This window comes from Rhincodon typus, chromosome 26, assembly GCF_021869965.1.
Source record: "Rhincodon typus isolate 14 chromosome 26, sRhiTyp1.1, whole genome shotgun sequence".
In the NCBI taxonomy this organism is placed as follows: Eukaryota; Metazoa; Chordata; class Chondrichthyes; order Orectolobiformes; family Rhincodontidae; genus Rhincodon; species Rhincodon typus.
The window spans coordinates 23,805,609-23,818,837 of NC_063357.1; the positions used below are offsets into that span (position 1 = coordinate 23,805,609).

A 13,229-nucleotide genomic window follows, 5' to 3' on the forward strand; every position below is an offset into this window, starting at 1 on the left:
GTTTGGGAGCTGATAACTAGGCAGCAAATGCTGTTGAGGATTTTAGTTCATAAACAATACAAATTAATTCACTGATTTAAGTTATTGTCGGAGCGCCCTCAAGTGTCTTGCAGCCTTAAATGTATTTTATTCAAAAATAGCGCTTCCGAGTTCTTTCTTTTGGCAATGATCTTTTCTGTTTTTGTCACGACATTGACCAGTCTACGGGCACCAGTTACAACCAGTTTGTTGATCGAACAGTTGTTATTCCTGTATTAGATTTGACAGTGGATGTCAGCAGCCTCGTTCACCTTGTTTAGGCTTCAGAGATAACTCCATTCAATTCCTGTGCTTGTTGGTTGTATACACAAACGCGTTTCCAACGGAGCAGGTTATTCTCCTATATCAGAGCCCCAAAGCCATTTGTACTTCCTCCATCACTCGCAGAGATCAAATAGTTTTGCACAGTGAATCTGAGACTACTGATCTCCACAATATCTAGTAGAAAGGTTGTTGATTCTCTTGGACAGTGTTTTTGTTATCTTTTCAGCTAGTTCATGTCATGAGTTTTTCCATTGAAGTTCTTATTCTCCATTTCTTCTGTTAACAACCAGATTCATGACCACCAAGTCCTTTAGTGAAGCTTTATGCTTTCATGAAATTAGAAGAGATTTTAAAAAATTGGATGGAAATGAATGGGCATTTTTCTTTTAAAGTTGAACTTTCTGATGATTTTGCTGGGAGTAAGGTTAAAAATTCAGGGACCTCCTTTGTGCCTGAATTTCTAATGAACATCCTACTTGAGAGAGGCTCTCCATCAGGAGTGACATGTTATCCTCAGGTTAAACAGGGGTCATAATGAAATTAGCTGGCAAGAAACAAGATTTTATAAAATGAAATAGTGTCCTCTAATTATTCTTGGATAGCAATTCTTATAAATATATTTTAAGCTAAACTGGTAAATCTGAACTCCCAATGTCAGATGTTCAAGGACTATCAATCCTTTTTCGAAGACCACAAGTGGAATCTTATTAAGGTCTGAGTGGTCTATGCCGCAAAGTGTGGCAGAACCGGACAGCAGGTGGGAGGAGGCTCATCTCTGTGTCAAGATCATCTTACTCCATCCTTTATACTTTTCACAAGCAGTATGGTACTTGCCAGGCAGTGGTGAAATGTCACTTGATGGGGATTGATACTTTTCAAATGCCTTGTTAACACCACAATTTGCCTCAATAATATTCAAGTACAAGATTATACAGAACATTGGTGAGACCACACATGGAATATTGTGTGCAGCTTTGGTCTCTTTATCTGAGGAATGATGTTCTTGAGACAGAGGGAGTGCGGTGAAAGTTTATCAAATTGATTCCTGGAATGGCAGGACTGAAACACGAGGAGTTATTGAGTCAGTTAGGATTATATTCACTGGCGTTTAGAAGAATGAGTGGGGATCTCATAATTCCAACAAAATTCCAACAGGACTAGGCAGGAAAGATATTTCTAGTGATGGTGGAGTCAGGAACCAAGGGTCATGGTTTAAGGATGTGGGATAAGGTTGTGGTCATTTTTTACAGACCCCCTCATAGTTGCAGAGAAGTGGAGGAGCAGATTGGAAGGCAGATACTGGAATGGTGCAGAAGTCACAGGGTTGTAGTCATGGGTGACTTCAACTTTCCAAATATTGATTGGAAACTTTCTAGTTGTAATAGTTTAGATGGAGTGGATTTTGTCCAGTGCATTCAGGAAGGATTCCTGACACAGTACGTAGATAAACCAACACGAGGAGAGGCCACTTTGGATTTGGTGCTTGGCAATGAACCGGACCAAGTGTTAGACTTTTTGGTAGGAGGGCATTTTGGCGGTAACGATCATAACTCTATTACTTGTACAATAGTCATGGAAAAGGATAGGTACATACAGCAGGATAAGGTTTATAATTGGGAGAAGGGTAATTACAATTCTGTTAGACAAGAGCTGGGTAACATAAAATGGGAACAGATGCTGTCAGGGAAGAGCACTATTGAAATGTGGAGATTGTTTAAGGAATGCATACTGCGTGTGCTCGATATGTTTGTCCCTAGCAGGCAGGGAAGATGCGGTAGAGTGAGGGAGCCTTGGTTCTCAAGAGCAGTCAAACGACTGGTCAAGAGGAAGAAGGATGCTTATATAACGTTTAGGAAACAAGGAATGGAAAAGGCTGTAGAGGGATACAAGTTATCCAGGAAGGAGCTGAAGAAAGGGCTTAGGAGAGCTATAAGGGGGCATGAGAAAACCTTGGCAGATAGGATCAAGGAAAACTCCAAGGCTTTTTACACATACGTGAGGAATAAGTGAATGACCAGAGAAAGGGTAGGACCGATCAAGAATTGTAAAGGAGCCTAAAGAGATAGGAGAGGTCCTTAATGAATACTTTTCTTCGGTATCCGCTACTGAGAGGGACCTAGTTGTAGAGGAGGACAGCGTGAAACAGACCAGTAGGCTAGAGGAGGTCGATGTTAGTAGGGAAGATGTACTAGGAATTTTGAGGAACTTGAAGAAAGATAAGTCCCCTGGGCCTGATGGGATTTATCCAAGGATTCTATGGGAAGCAAGAGAAGAGATCGCAGGGCCTTTGGCGATGATCTTTTCGTCCTCACTATCCACGGGCATAGTGCCGGAAGATTGGAGAGAGGCAAACGTCATTTCCTTGTTCAAAAAAGGGAATAGGGATAACCCCGGAAATTACAGGCCAGTTAGTTACGTCAGTGGTGGGCAAGTTATTGGAAAGGCTCTGAGAGATAGGATTTATGATCACTTGGAAAGGCACAGTTTGATTCATGATAGTCAGCATGGATTTGTGAGGGGTAGATCATGCCTCACAAACCTTATTGAATTCTTTGAAGAGGTGACCAAACACGTTGATGAAGGTAGAGCAGTGGATGTGGTATACGTGGATTTAAGTAAGGCGTTTGATAAGGTTCCCCCTGGTAGGCTCATGCAGAAGGTAAGGAGGCATGGGATAGGGGGAAATGTGGCAGATTAGATTCAGAATTGGCTGACCCTTAGAAGACAAAGGGTGGTAGTGGATGGAAAATATTCAACATGGTGCTCAGTTACGAGTGGTGTACCACAGGGATCTGTTCTGGGTCCTCTTCTATATGTGATTTTTGTAAATGATCTGGATGTAGGAGTGGAAGGGTGGATTAGTAAGTTCGTGGACGATATGAAGCTGGGTCGAGTTGTGGATAGTGCGGAGGGCTGTTCTAGTTTACAAAGGGACATTGATAGGATGCAGAGCTGGGCTGAGAAGTGGCAGACGGAGTTTAACCCTGAAAAGTGTGTGAGGTGATTCATTTTGGAAGGACAAATTTGAAAGCAGAATACAGGGTTAACGGAAAGATTCTTGGCAGTGTGGAGGAGCAGAGGGATCTTGGGGTTCATGTCCACAGTTCCCTGAAAGCTGCCACCCAGGTGGATAGAGTTGTTAAGAAGGCGTGTGGAGTGTTAGCTTTCATTAATAGAGGGATTGAGTTCAAGAGCCGTGAAGTTATGCTCCAGCTATACAAAAGCCTGGTTTGGCCACATCTGGAATATTGTGTCCAGCTCTGGTCGCCTCATTACAGGAAAGATGTGGAAGTGTTGGAAAATGTGCAGAGGAGATTTACCAGGATGTTGCCTGGAATGGAGGGAAGGTCTTGCGAGGAAAGGTTGAGAGAGGTAGGGCTTTTCTCTTTAGAATGACGAAGGATGAGAGGTGACTCGATAGAGGTGTACAAAATGATCAGAGGTATAGATAGAGTGGACAGAAAGAGACTTTTTCCTGTGGTGGAGGTAGCTATTATGAGGGGGCATAGTTTTAAAGTGAGTGGAGGTAGATATAGGGGAGACATCACAGGTAGGTTCTTTACTCAGAATGGTCGGGACATGGAATGCATTGCCAGAGAGGGTAGTGGAGTCGGCCTCATTAGGGCTTTTAAGTGGCTATTAGATAGGCATATGGATGATAGTATAAGGTAGGGGTGGAGGATAGATAGACCTTAGGATTAGGGTAAAAGTTCGGCACAACATCGTGGGCTGAAGGGCCTATACTGCGCTGTGCTGTACTGTTCTATGTTCTATGTTCTGTAAACCTTCTTGGGACTGAGATGAGGAGAAATTTCTTTACCCAGAGGGAGTGGTGAGCCTGTGGAATTCCCTAACATAGAAAATGGTTGGGGCTAAAACATTGTTTTCAAAAAGGAGGTCGATGTCGCTCCTGTGGCTAAAGGGATCAAGGGTTGTTGGGGGAGGTGGGATTAGTGTATTGAGCTCGATGATCAGCCATGATCATACTGAATGGCAGAGCAGGCCTGAGTTGTTGAATGGCCTACTACTCCTCCCATCTTCTATGTTTCTGTTTCATTCTCCCATTTTATCAGACTCTCCAAACAAGCTTAACGTCACAAAGATTCGACATGGAAACCAGACAGGGTACCTCGTGGATTCAGCTCACCACTTGCCCTGAACGATTTTCATGTTGGAAACCGAGCACTGACATCTCAAGATGTGTTCCATGGGCACCATCCATGTGCACCCCACATCAATGAACATTGACATTCGACATGCAATCTCTAAGAAATCTCATGGCACATCTTTGATCTACTTTACAGGGTGCTTTTGCACCTCAGTGCTGCACCGGCAGCTGTTAATATTGTAACACTGCAGCAAGCAGTGTACTCAGGGCCATGTGTGCAGGCTGCATCTCTGCCATCTTTGCTCGCGCACATAGGCTCTGAGTGCAGGAGCATTATCTGGATGCTCAGCATCCTTGCCTTGCCTTTTTGCACCTTGCCTCCTCAGCCAGGGATACCAGGTTCATGTTATGCTGTTTTCCCTTTCCATATAATGTAGACAGAAAGCCAAGAAGCTTGTCATTGTTGTTAACAGTCCTCTGTCAAGTCAAAGGGAATAGCTCTTGCTCAGGATTCCAGCAAAGTATGTCAAGGGGAGCCTCCAAATCTAATCCAGACCCACAATGGGCCTGTCAGAGTCAGGATCCTATCCTCAAGAGGTGAGGCTGTGAATGTTGGGCAGCCCTCCACCCATCTGGAGTCTTTTTGCCCTATTTTGGGCTGTTTTCCTCCTGGAAAGAGAAAGAGGCAAGTATTATAGGAGAAGAATGTGGGCGGCACAGCTATTACTGCTCGTGCGGGTGTGAGTGTCCTGAATGGAGTGCGGAGGGCGTATGGGATGAGTGGTATTAGGTCAATGGGAGTGAGTGGGGAAGATTTGCAGGCAATAGCAAGAGTCATAGAGCATGAAATTAGTGGGAGGTGTATGTAGTAGTGAGTCATTAGCAAGAAGATGGTGATACTTCTGCCGGTGGAATGGAGAAGGTCATTGACCATTGCTGAGTGTTCCTCCAAATGGCAACCACGCATCATGGTCTCCACTAGTAGAGTGGAGGAAGTCCCACCTCTGCATCATCCCATCCAGCAGGACTTCCAGGACCCTGCCTGCAGTGTGGGCTGTCTGCAGGTCAGCTCTAGTTTGATGGTGTTTGGGTGCACAATAGGCTTTTGAACAAGACATAGATGCAAGGGATGCCACTGTTTTAATAGCTGGAAAGTGGCGTGTTGTTCTGGGAATGACGTGGTATGATGGAGCAGAAATTTAATGTAAGAAATGTCTTTGGGGTATGGTGGGTAATTAATGAAGTGAATTTTGTAAGACGTAGTGAGTCGTTAGGCCTCGTGGCAACAAATCCTCCACAAAACTTGATACAACTTGGATGTAGACAACAAAACAAAGGATTCAACCCCACATCTGGATTATCTAATTTTGCTGAACCCATATTGATATAGAGTTAATTTGTATTTATATCCAACCATAGTATTTTTAATAACCTAAAAACCTGTTTGGTTGCACTATTAAAATATTGACAATTACATCTTCCTCCCCAGTCATTCCTGCAGGCAGGAATCATGGCTGACACTATATTCGGAAGTGGAACGGATCAGTGGGTGTGTCCTAATGACAGACAACTTGCCCTTCGAGCCAAGTGAGTAATTGTGCAAATTGTATTCCGTATTTTAAACAGGTCCAGAATACTTCCTGTGTGCAGTTTAAGTCAAAATGGTTTAGAAAGGAAACATACTTTCAGGATTTTCTCTTCTACAAATTTAAATCTTCCTGTTGTCTGGGATTTCTGTCTGCAGGGAAAGATGTCTTTTACCTGTAAGTGTCAAATGTTGCACTTGATCCATTGCACTTGCTTGTTTTAGTGATGTACCACCTCCTTAAGAATCCTATAAAAATTAGGCTTGTTGCTTGATGAATCTCCTTTCTGCCTTTCTCCACTTCCTGTTGTTGTTTGCCTGAATTCCAAGGTCATCTTTCCCTGTTGCTCATTTTCATTCCATCTCACCCAAAGACAGCCCTTTTTTTTTTCTCCCGTTCCGTCTTGTTGCTGCTCATAGCGTGGGTTAAATATTTAAAAAGATACATTCAAGAATATGAGTAGAACCCATGAGTGATCATCTGAATAATACATTCAAATACATTACAAAAACAGTTGCTGGAAAAGCTCAGCATATCTCGCAGCATCTGTGAAGAAAAAAATCAGAGTTAACGTTTCGGGTCCGGTGACCCTTCCTCAAAACTACAGCATCCGCAGTTCTTTCAGTTTTTATTTAACATTCAAATACGTGTTGGCTTCTCCATACTGAGTTTCTCTGGGCATCTTCGGTAGTATATGGGACTAATAACTACATGACAATAGCCAGACTTCAACAGTGATGTCAGATCACATGAATCCTGCTCTGTCCTGCCTCCTGTATGTAGTGTAAGTAGTTAATAAATGTCCATCAGTTTGGACTAATATGTGTCGAGCCCTATGACTTGTGACATTAATACATCCTCAATTATTGAAAGTGCATTTTGGGAAGGAGCAAGCAAATTGAACTGTCAAAATGCAGCTCCTCTGCATAATGAAGGATCTCCCCACTTATCAGCCAACGATACAAATTCTGGAGGAGTGCTCATGTAGCACAATGGTAGTGTCCCTACCTTTGAGCCAGAGGCCCATTACAAGATCCACCTGCTGCAGAAGTGTGTCATAACACATCAACAAGTTGATTAAACATGTCTATTAACAAAAATGTATATTGTTCTTGTAGGCTGTTTTTGAGTTCAGCTAGCAAAAATCTGGGTATGAGTCCCACCTGCCACAGATGCGTGTCATGACATGTACAAACAGGTTGATTTAAAAACTTACCAAGTTTAGTGAGGGGAAGAAGAAACCAAAGTACATGTGGGGAAAAATAATCTCTGCAAAATTCCTTCAGAGATAGTAGGAACTGCAGATGCTGGAGAATCTGAGATAACAAGGTGTAGAGCTGGATGAACACAGCAGGCCAAGCAGCATCAGAGGAGCAGTTTAATTTGGACAAATGAGGTATTGCATTTTGGTAAAATGAACAAGGGCAGGACTTATACAATTGAAAGTAGGGCCTTAGGTAGTATCGTACAACAGAAAGACCTAGGAGTTCAGGTACACAATTCTTTGAAGTTTGTGTCCATGTATTTACCTGCATCCACCACTTCCTTGGACGTTTATTCAACACCCTAACCACACTCTTATTTAAAAGAAGTTTCCCCCATGTCCTTTTTATAAATCTTTCTTCTCTCACCTTAAAAATATGCCCCTTATGAAAAACCACCTGCCAGTCACCCTAATGATTTTATAAATCTCTATAAGGTCACTGCTAAACCTCCTATGCTTCAGTGAAAAAGTCCCAGCCTATCCAGCCTCTCCTTATAATTCATACCTTCCATTCCCAGTAACATCCTGTTAAATCTTTTCTGAACCCTCTCCAGTTTAATAATATCCTTCCTATAATAGGGCAACCAGAACTGGACACCGTACTCCAGAAGAGGCTTCACCAATGTCCTGTACAACCTCAACATGATGTCCCAACTTCTATACAATGAAGGCAAGCGTGCTAAACCACCCTGTATACATGGACATAAACTTCAAAGAATTGTGTACCTGAACTTCTAGGTCTTTCTGTTGTACGATGCTATCTAAGGCCCTACTTTCAATTGTTCGTTTTACCAAAATGCAATACCTCTCATTTGTCCAAATTAAACTCCTTCTGCCACTCCTAAGCCCATTGATACAATCGATCAAGATCTCTTTGCAGTCTTAGATAACCTTCTTCATTGTCCAATATACCTCCAATTTTGGTGTCATCTGCAAATTTACTAACCATGCCACCTATATTCTCATCTAAATCTTTTATATAAATAACAAACAAAAACAGTCCCAGCGCTGATCCCTGTGGAACACCACTGGTACCAGGCCTCCAGTCCAAAAAACAACCCTCCACTACCACTCTGTCTCCTGCTGTTAAGCCACTTTTGTATTCAGTTGGCAAGCTCACCCTGAATGCCATGAAATCTAACTTTACTAATTAGTCTACCATGTGGAAGCTTGTCAAAGGCTTTACTAAAGTCTGTGTAAACAATGGCTACCGCTCTAGCCTCTTCAGTTTTTTTGGGAAGTTACCAAAAAGACTCAAGTTTGTGAAGCATAATTTCCCCTGCACAAAACCATGCTGACTATCCCTAATCATTCCTTTTCTCTCCAAATGCATATAAATGCTATCTTTCAGAATCACTTCCAACAATTTACTCACAGGTCTATAGTTCCCAGGCTGCTTCTTGCATTCCTCTTTAAACAAAGGCACAACATTAACCACTCACCAGTCATCTGGCTCCTCACCTATAGTTATAGATTCTTAGTTGCTTTGCTTTAATTTTTTGAGTCAAACACCTTTTTAGTTTTAGTCTGGGGGATGGGGGGAGAATCTCCCTTGGCAGGAGAATGTCCTGCATCATTGAACTCCTGGCCAGTCAGAGTCTGGCAGACGGGAAGAACAGTAGCCACAAGCAGGAGCACCTCTGGTGCGGGAGATAGGAGGTGGTCAGCAATGGAGCTGTGCATTGATGCAAGTCTCAAATCCCTCCAGGGCCAGTTTGAAAGTCCCCAGTGAGGTGGGGTGGCGTCATGTTGAACAGGACTGAAGGGAGAAGAATTGGTGAAGGGAAAGCAAACTATGGGAGTCTCTAAATTGAACAGGAAGGATTTGGAAGGAAGCCACATACCTTTTCACTGACCAATAGCCTGTGAAGTTAAAGCTGCTGAGCTATAAGCTGGGTGCAGACCTCGCTTGTCATCCATTGTATCAGAGTGATGGTGGGATGTGGTCCTTAATTACCTGCTTAAGGGCCTCTGTCAGGCCACAGGCAGGTGACCTATCAATGCCGCCAGTGGTAGGTGGACTATAGCAGCTGTTGATGGCATAACATGGCACCCTAATTCATGGGTCTGTCCACCTCTTTGCCAACCAATGGTTGACATATAAAATTCAGCCTTTTATATTTGCACCCCTTCATGCTATGCCACTGCTTAGTATGTAGCATTGTATTTATTGGTAATATGTTAGGTCTCTGGGACACATTCATTTTCTTGTCACATCTATAACTGCTTGTAATCTGCTTTCCATGCTTAAGTTTTGAACACCAACACCCATCTTGAGCCAATCACAAATTGGGAGCAACAACACAGATGTAGAAAATCATCTTGAATACCATTCAGAAATTTTCTCCTCTCTGCCCTTTTTACTATTAATTATTATCCCAGTGCAGGTATTAATAATCTCACTGTAAGTGCTCTCTAGCTCTTGTACCGTTCTGTAATTTCTTGAAAAGTTGTTCTATATATGTCCCACTAGTTAGTGACCTATAGAATGTACTAAGTCACGTAATAATTAGCTCTTGAAATTGAAAAATATCTTTTTTTTTTTCTCCTTGACTCTCCTAAGATGTCATCTCTGTCCAGCATTGCAAATCAATTGTGCTACCCCTCCCATTTTCTTTCTTTCGCTATATTTTCTGAACATCTTGTGTACAGGCACAATCCTGCCTTTTTTTTTTCAGCCAGGTCTCTGTTATTGCCACAACAACATATTCGCGCACATCTACTTCTGCCTGCACCTCCCCAGCAACTGCTCCAAGGTTCTATGCATGGTGATTAATGTTGGCACACTTCTTGTTTTGGAAATCACTGCCTGTGCAGCCGATAAGGAAATTAAAGGGAATGCTGCTCACCAATCTTGTGATACTCTGTGAGTTCACTTAAATGCATTACAAACTAGAATTGGGCTTTATTGCATTCCTTCTTATTATATTTCTACCTAATATCTTTGCTTGGTTCAATGCTATCCCTCTTAAAAGCCTCATAGAATCACTACACCTTGGAAGCAGGCCATTCAGCCCATCGAGTCACACCAACCCTTCAAAGAGCAGCCTATCCCATCCTGTAACTCCACATTTCCCATGGCTAATCCACGTAGTCTGCACATCTTTGAACTGTGAGAGAAACCTAGAATACCCGGAGAAAATGCATGCAGGCACAGGGAGAATGTGCAAACTCCACATAGTCATCCAAGGTGGAATTGAACCTGGTTCCCTGGTGTTGTGAGGCAGCAGTGCCAACCACTGAGCCACTATGCTGCCCTGCTTCTTGCACCTTTAAATTTCTTCTCTGATATTACCTCCTCGATTCCATTTCATGTCAAGTTAGTTAAAACCCTCCTTCATAGCTCTAGCAAACCACCTTCTAGGAACATTTGGTCTTCCATCTATTCGGGTGCCACTCATTCAGTGTGTACTGGTTTCCCCAACTTCCCCAGAGCTGCTTCAGATGTCCCAGAAATATAAAGCCTTCCTTTCTGCACCAGCTTGCTAATCATTTACTCTCCTTTTCTGTTCTCTCATTTCAGGACCCAGGAGCACATGAGAAAGAGGGGAATCAGGAGATTACTGATTTCAAGACCTAGTTTGCTAGTTTCTTTCAGAGCTCCTTAAACTGTACCTGCCAGACCCAATCCTTCTTGCTATCCATGTCATTAGTACTGATACAGATCACAGCCACTATCTTTTCATCCTCCCATCTCCTTCCTTTCCCCCCATCTTCAGGGTGCTATGCAACTGCTCAGTGACATCCTCAACCCTGGCACCAGGGAAACAACATGCCATCTTGGATTCATGCCTGCACTTTTCTGTTCCCCTAAATATCAAATCCCCTTTTGTCAATTGCTTTCCCAGCTTTGTTATCTCCCAGTACATCTGAGCCATGGTCTGACTGTACTTATCAGAGGAAATTTACTCTCACCAGTATTTAGACTCTGGGGACTCTTGCATTACTTAGTTGGTTTTCCTCAACCATCTGGTGGTCAACCATATCCTCCTGCTAGCACTCGTTTATCCATAGAAATGTGCTATCTACAAGACTCAAACTTGCAGATTCATTGCATGCTAGCTGCTGCTTAAACTCTGATGCCATGAGCTGCTTTCTGCACATTCTGGTTGGCCTAGCCATGAGAACCCCATCCAAAGATCTCCACATGTTACAGGATGTTCATTCTATGACCCTTAGAATATGACTGATTTTGAAGTTGTCAACGGTTTAGACTTCTCTGCTCCTGTAATTTAATAAATTTTAGTATGTGTGTCTGTTGGGGAAAAAATAAAAACAAACTTTGTCATGTTCTCTTTGCAATAGACTCAAAACTGGTTGGTCTGTGCACTCTAATGAGTCCGAGAAACAGCGGCAAAATCAGATCCTAACTAAGAAGGAGATTGCAGTTATTCTTGATGTCATCAAAAGGGCAGAAAGTCTGGATCTGGTTGAACAGAAGCGGATTGGGTATGGAAAATCTGTTTGGATGGAATAAAATTATTATTATTATTTAAAGAATTTGGTAACCTCACCCTGCAGAGATTTGTAGTAATAGAATCTTTTTGATGCGGTAATGCAACTTGATATGCTGCACTTTATACTATCCTGTATGGAATTGAAAAATGCCATTGTTATGAGGGACAACTATTCAAACAGTGAATAGTTGGAATCTTGTGTTGAAAGTCAAGCAAGAACTTTAAAGTGAGATGTAAAAGGGAAGTGTTGAAGATTTTTATGTATTTTCCCACTCTGGGGGGTGCTAGATACTGATTCTTTGGAATTGTTCATCATTTATGTAAATGATTGACACCGAATTCAGGAGAATAGTTAATTCGGGGAGGAATAATATGACATCGTGCAAAATATTAATAAATTTGCAGAATGGGCATGTAAGTGGTAATTTCGTAAAAATATAGATGAGTATTAGTAAGTGCATTGCAGTTGAAGGAATAAGGAGCCCTTGTAATTTTTATAAAATATCATGCAGAATCATAAATTATTAAAAATAACAACGCAAGTTGAAAGGGACAAAAATGGGTAAATATTGCGCTCGGTTTTATTATTTAGGATCACACCTTGTCAATTATCTAAGTTTTTAGCTAAAGTTGTATAATTGGAGACATTTAGAACACTGCACAATTCTGGCCTCCATAATATTGAATAATAATGCAGAGACATCTAAGAAGGTGCTGGAAAGACTTTACAAGGAGGGTACCAGAATTGGGTGATTATAACTGTCAGAACATGCAGAACAGGGTGGAGAGAGGCACTGTCTCCAGAATATGTAGAGGCTTGATGAGTTAGATCAGAGAAGATTTTTCTATTTGTAGGGGAATCCAAAACTAAAGACTAAAGAAGAAATCAAGTAAAATCCTGTCATCTAAACAGTGGTTTGAATTTGGAATTCAACTCCATGTGGAGTAGTTGAGGTGAATAGCATAGATAAATTAAAAGAAAACTTGAATTACATGAGAGACAAAGCAACATAATATATGCTGATATGATTGGAGGATGCTCATGTGAAGAAAAAGAAACACCAGCATATGCCAGTTGTGCTGAATGACATATTTCTGTCATGTAAGTACCGTGTAATGCCATTAGAAGGGGCAAGACAACAGATGGATCTCTATCTACTTCAGAATAATATCATGGCTGATGTGAAAAAAGCCCTTGAGTATCGAAATTGAGAATTCTTCATTCCTTTGTCTTCTCTCTTCTTATTAGAAATATTTGCCTTCTAACCCTCTTGGTGAGGTCATAGAACTTCTTTTGGCATTGCAACCTATATTCTGGGAGTAAGCTGCTGTCATCAACCTTTTCAATAGCCTTTTCGTTCTTGTGGCAGAAGTGTTTGCTTGGCATTTAGGCATTCTTGCTTCTCTACACCTCTCCCAATGCCCGAAAGCCTGGTCAAACAAGCGAATTTGAAACTAAGTGGTACTGCATATCCATGTGCTTAAAGATAATTAGATTGCAAGTTATATCT

The 13,229-nt window shown here is 41.9% G+C and overlaps 1 protein-coding gene across 7 annotated transcripts in view; it reads left to right on the top strand.

Moving 5' to 3' along the window:
- The window catches only part of LOC109936781 (rab effector Noc2), a 251,067-nt gene that overhangs the window by 155,589 nt on the left and 82,249 nt on the right, over window positions 1-13,229 (top strand). For all 7 annotated transcript variants that reach the window (XM_048612714.1, XM_048612711.1, XM_048612716.1 and 4 more), the window contains 2 exons: window positions 5,901-5,998; window positions 11,567-11,710. In XM_048612714.1, the coding sequence (XP_048468671.1) occupies window positions 5,922-5,998; window positions 11,567-11,710 (221 nt within the window). In that variant the 5' untranslated portion in view covers window positions 5,901-5,921. The remainder of the gene's footprint in view (window positions 1-5,900; window positions 5,999-11,566; window positions 11,711-13,229) is intronic.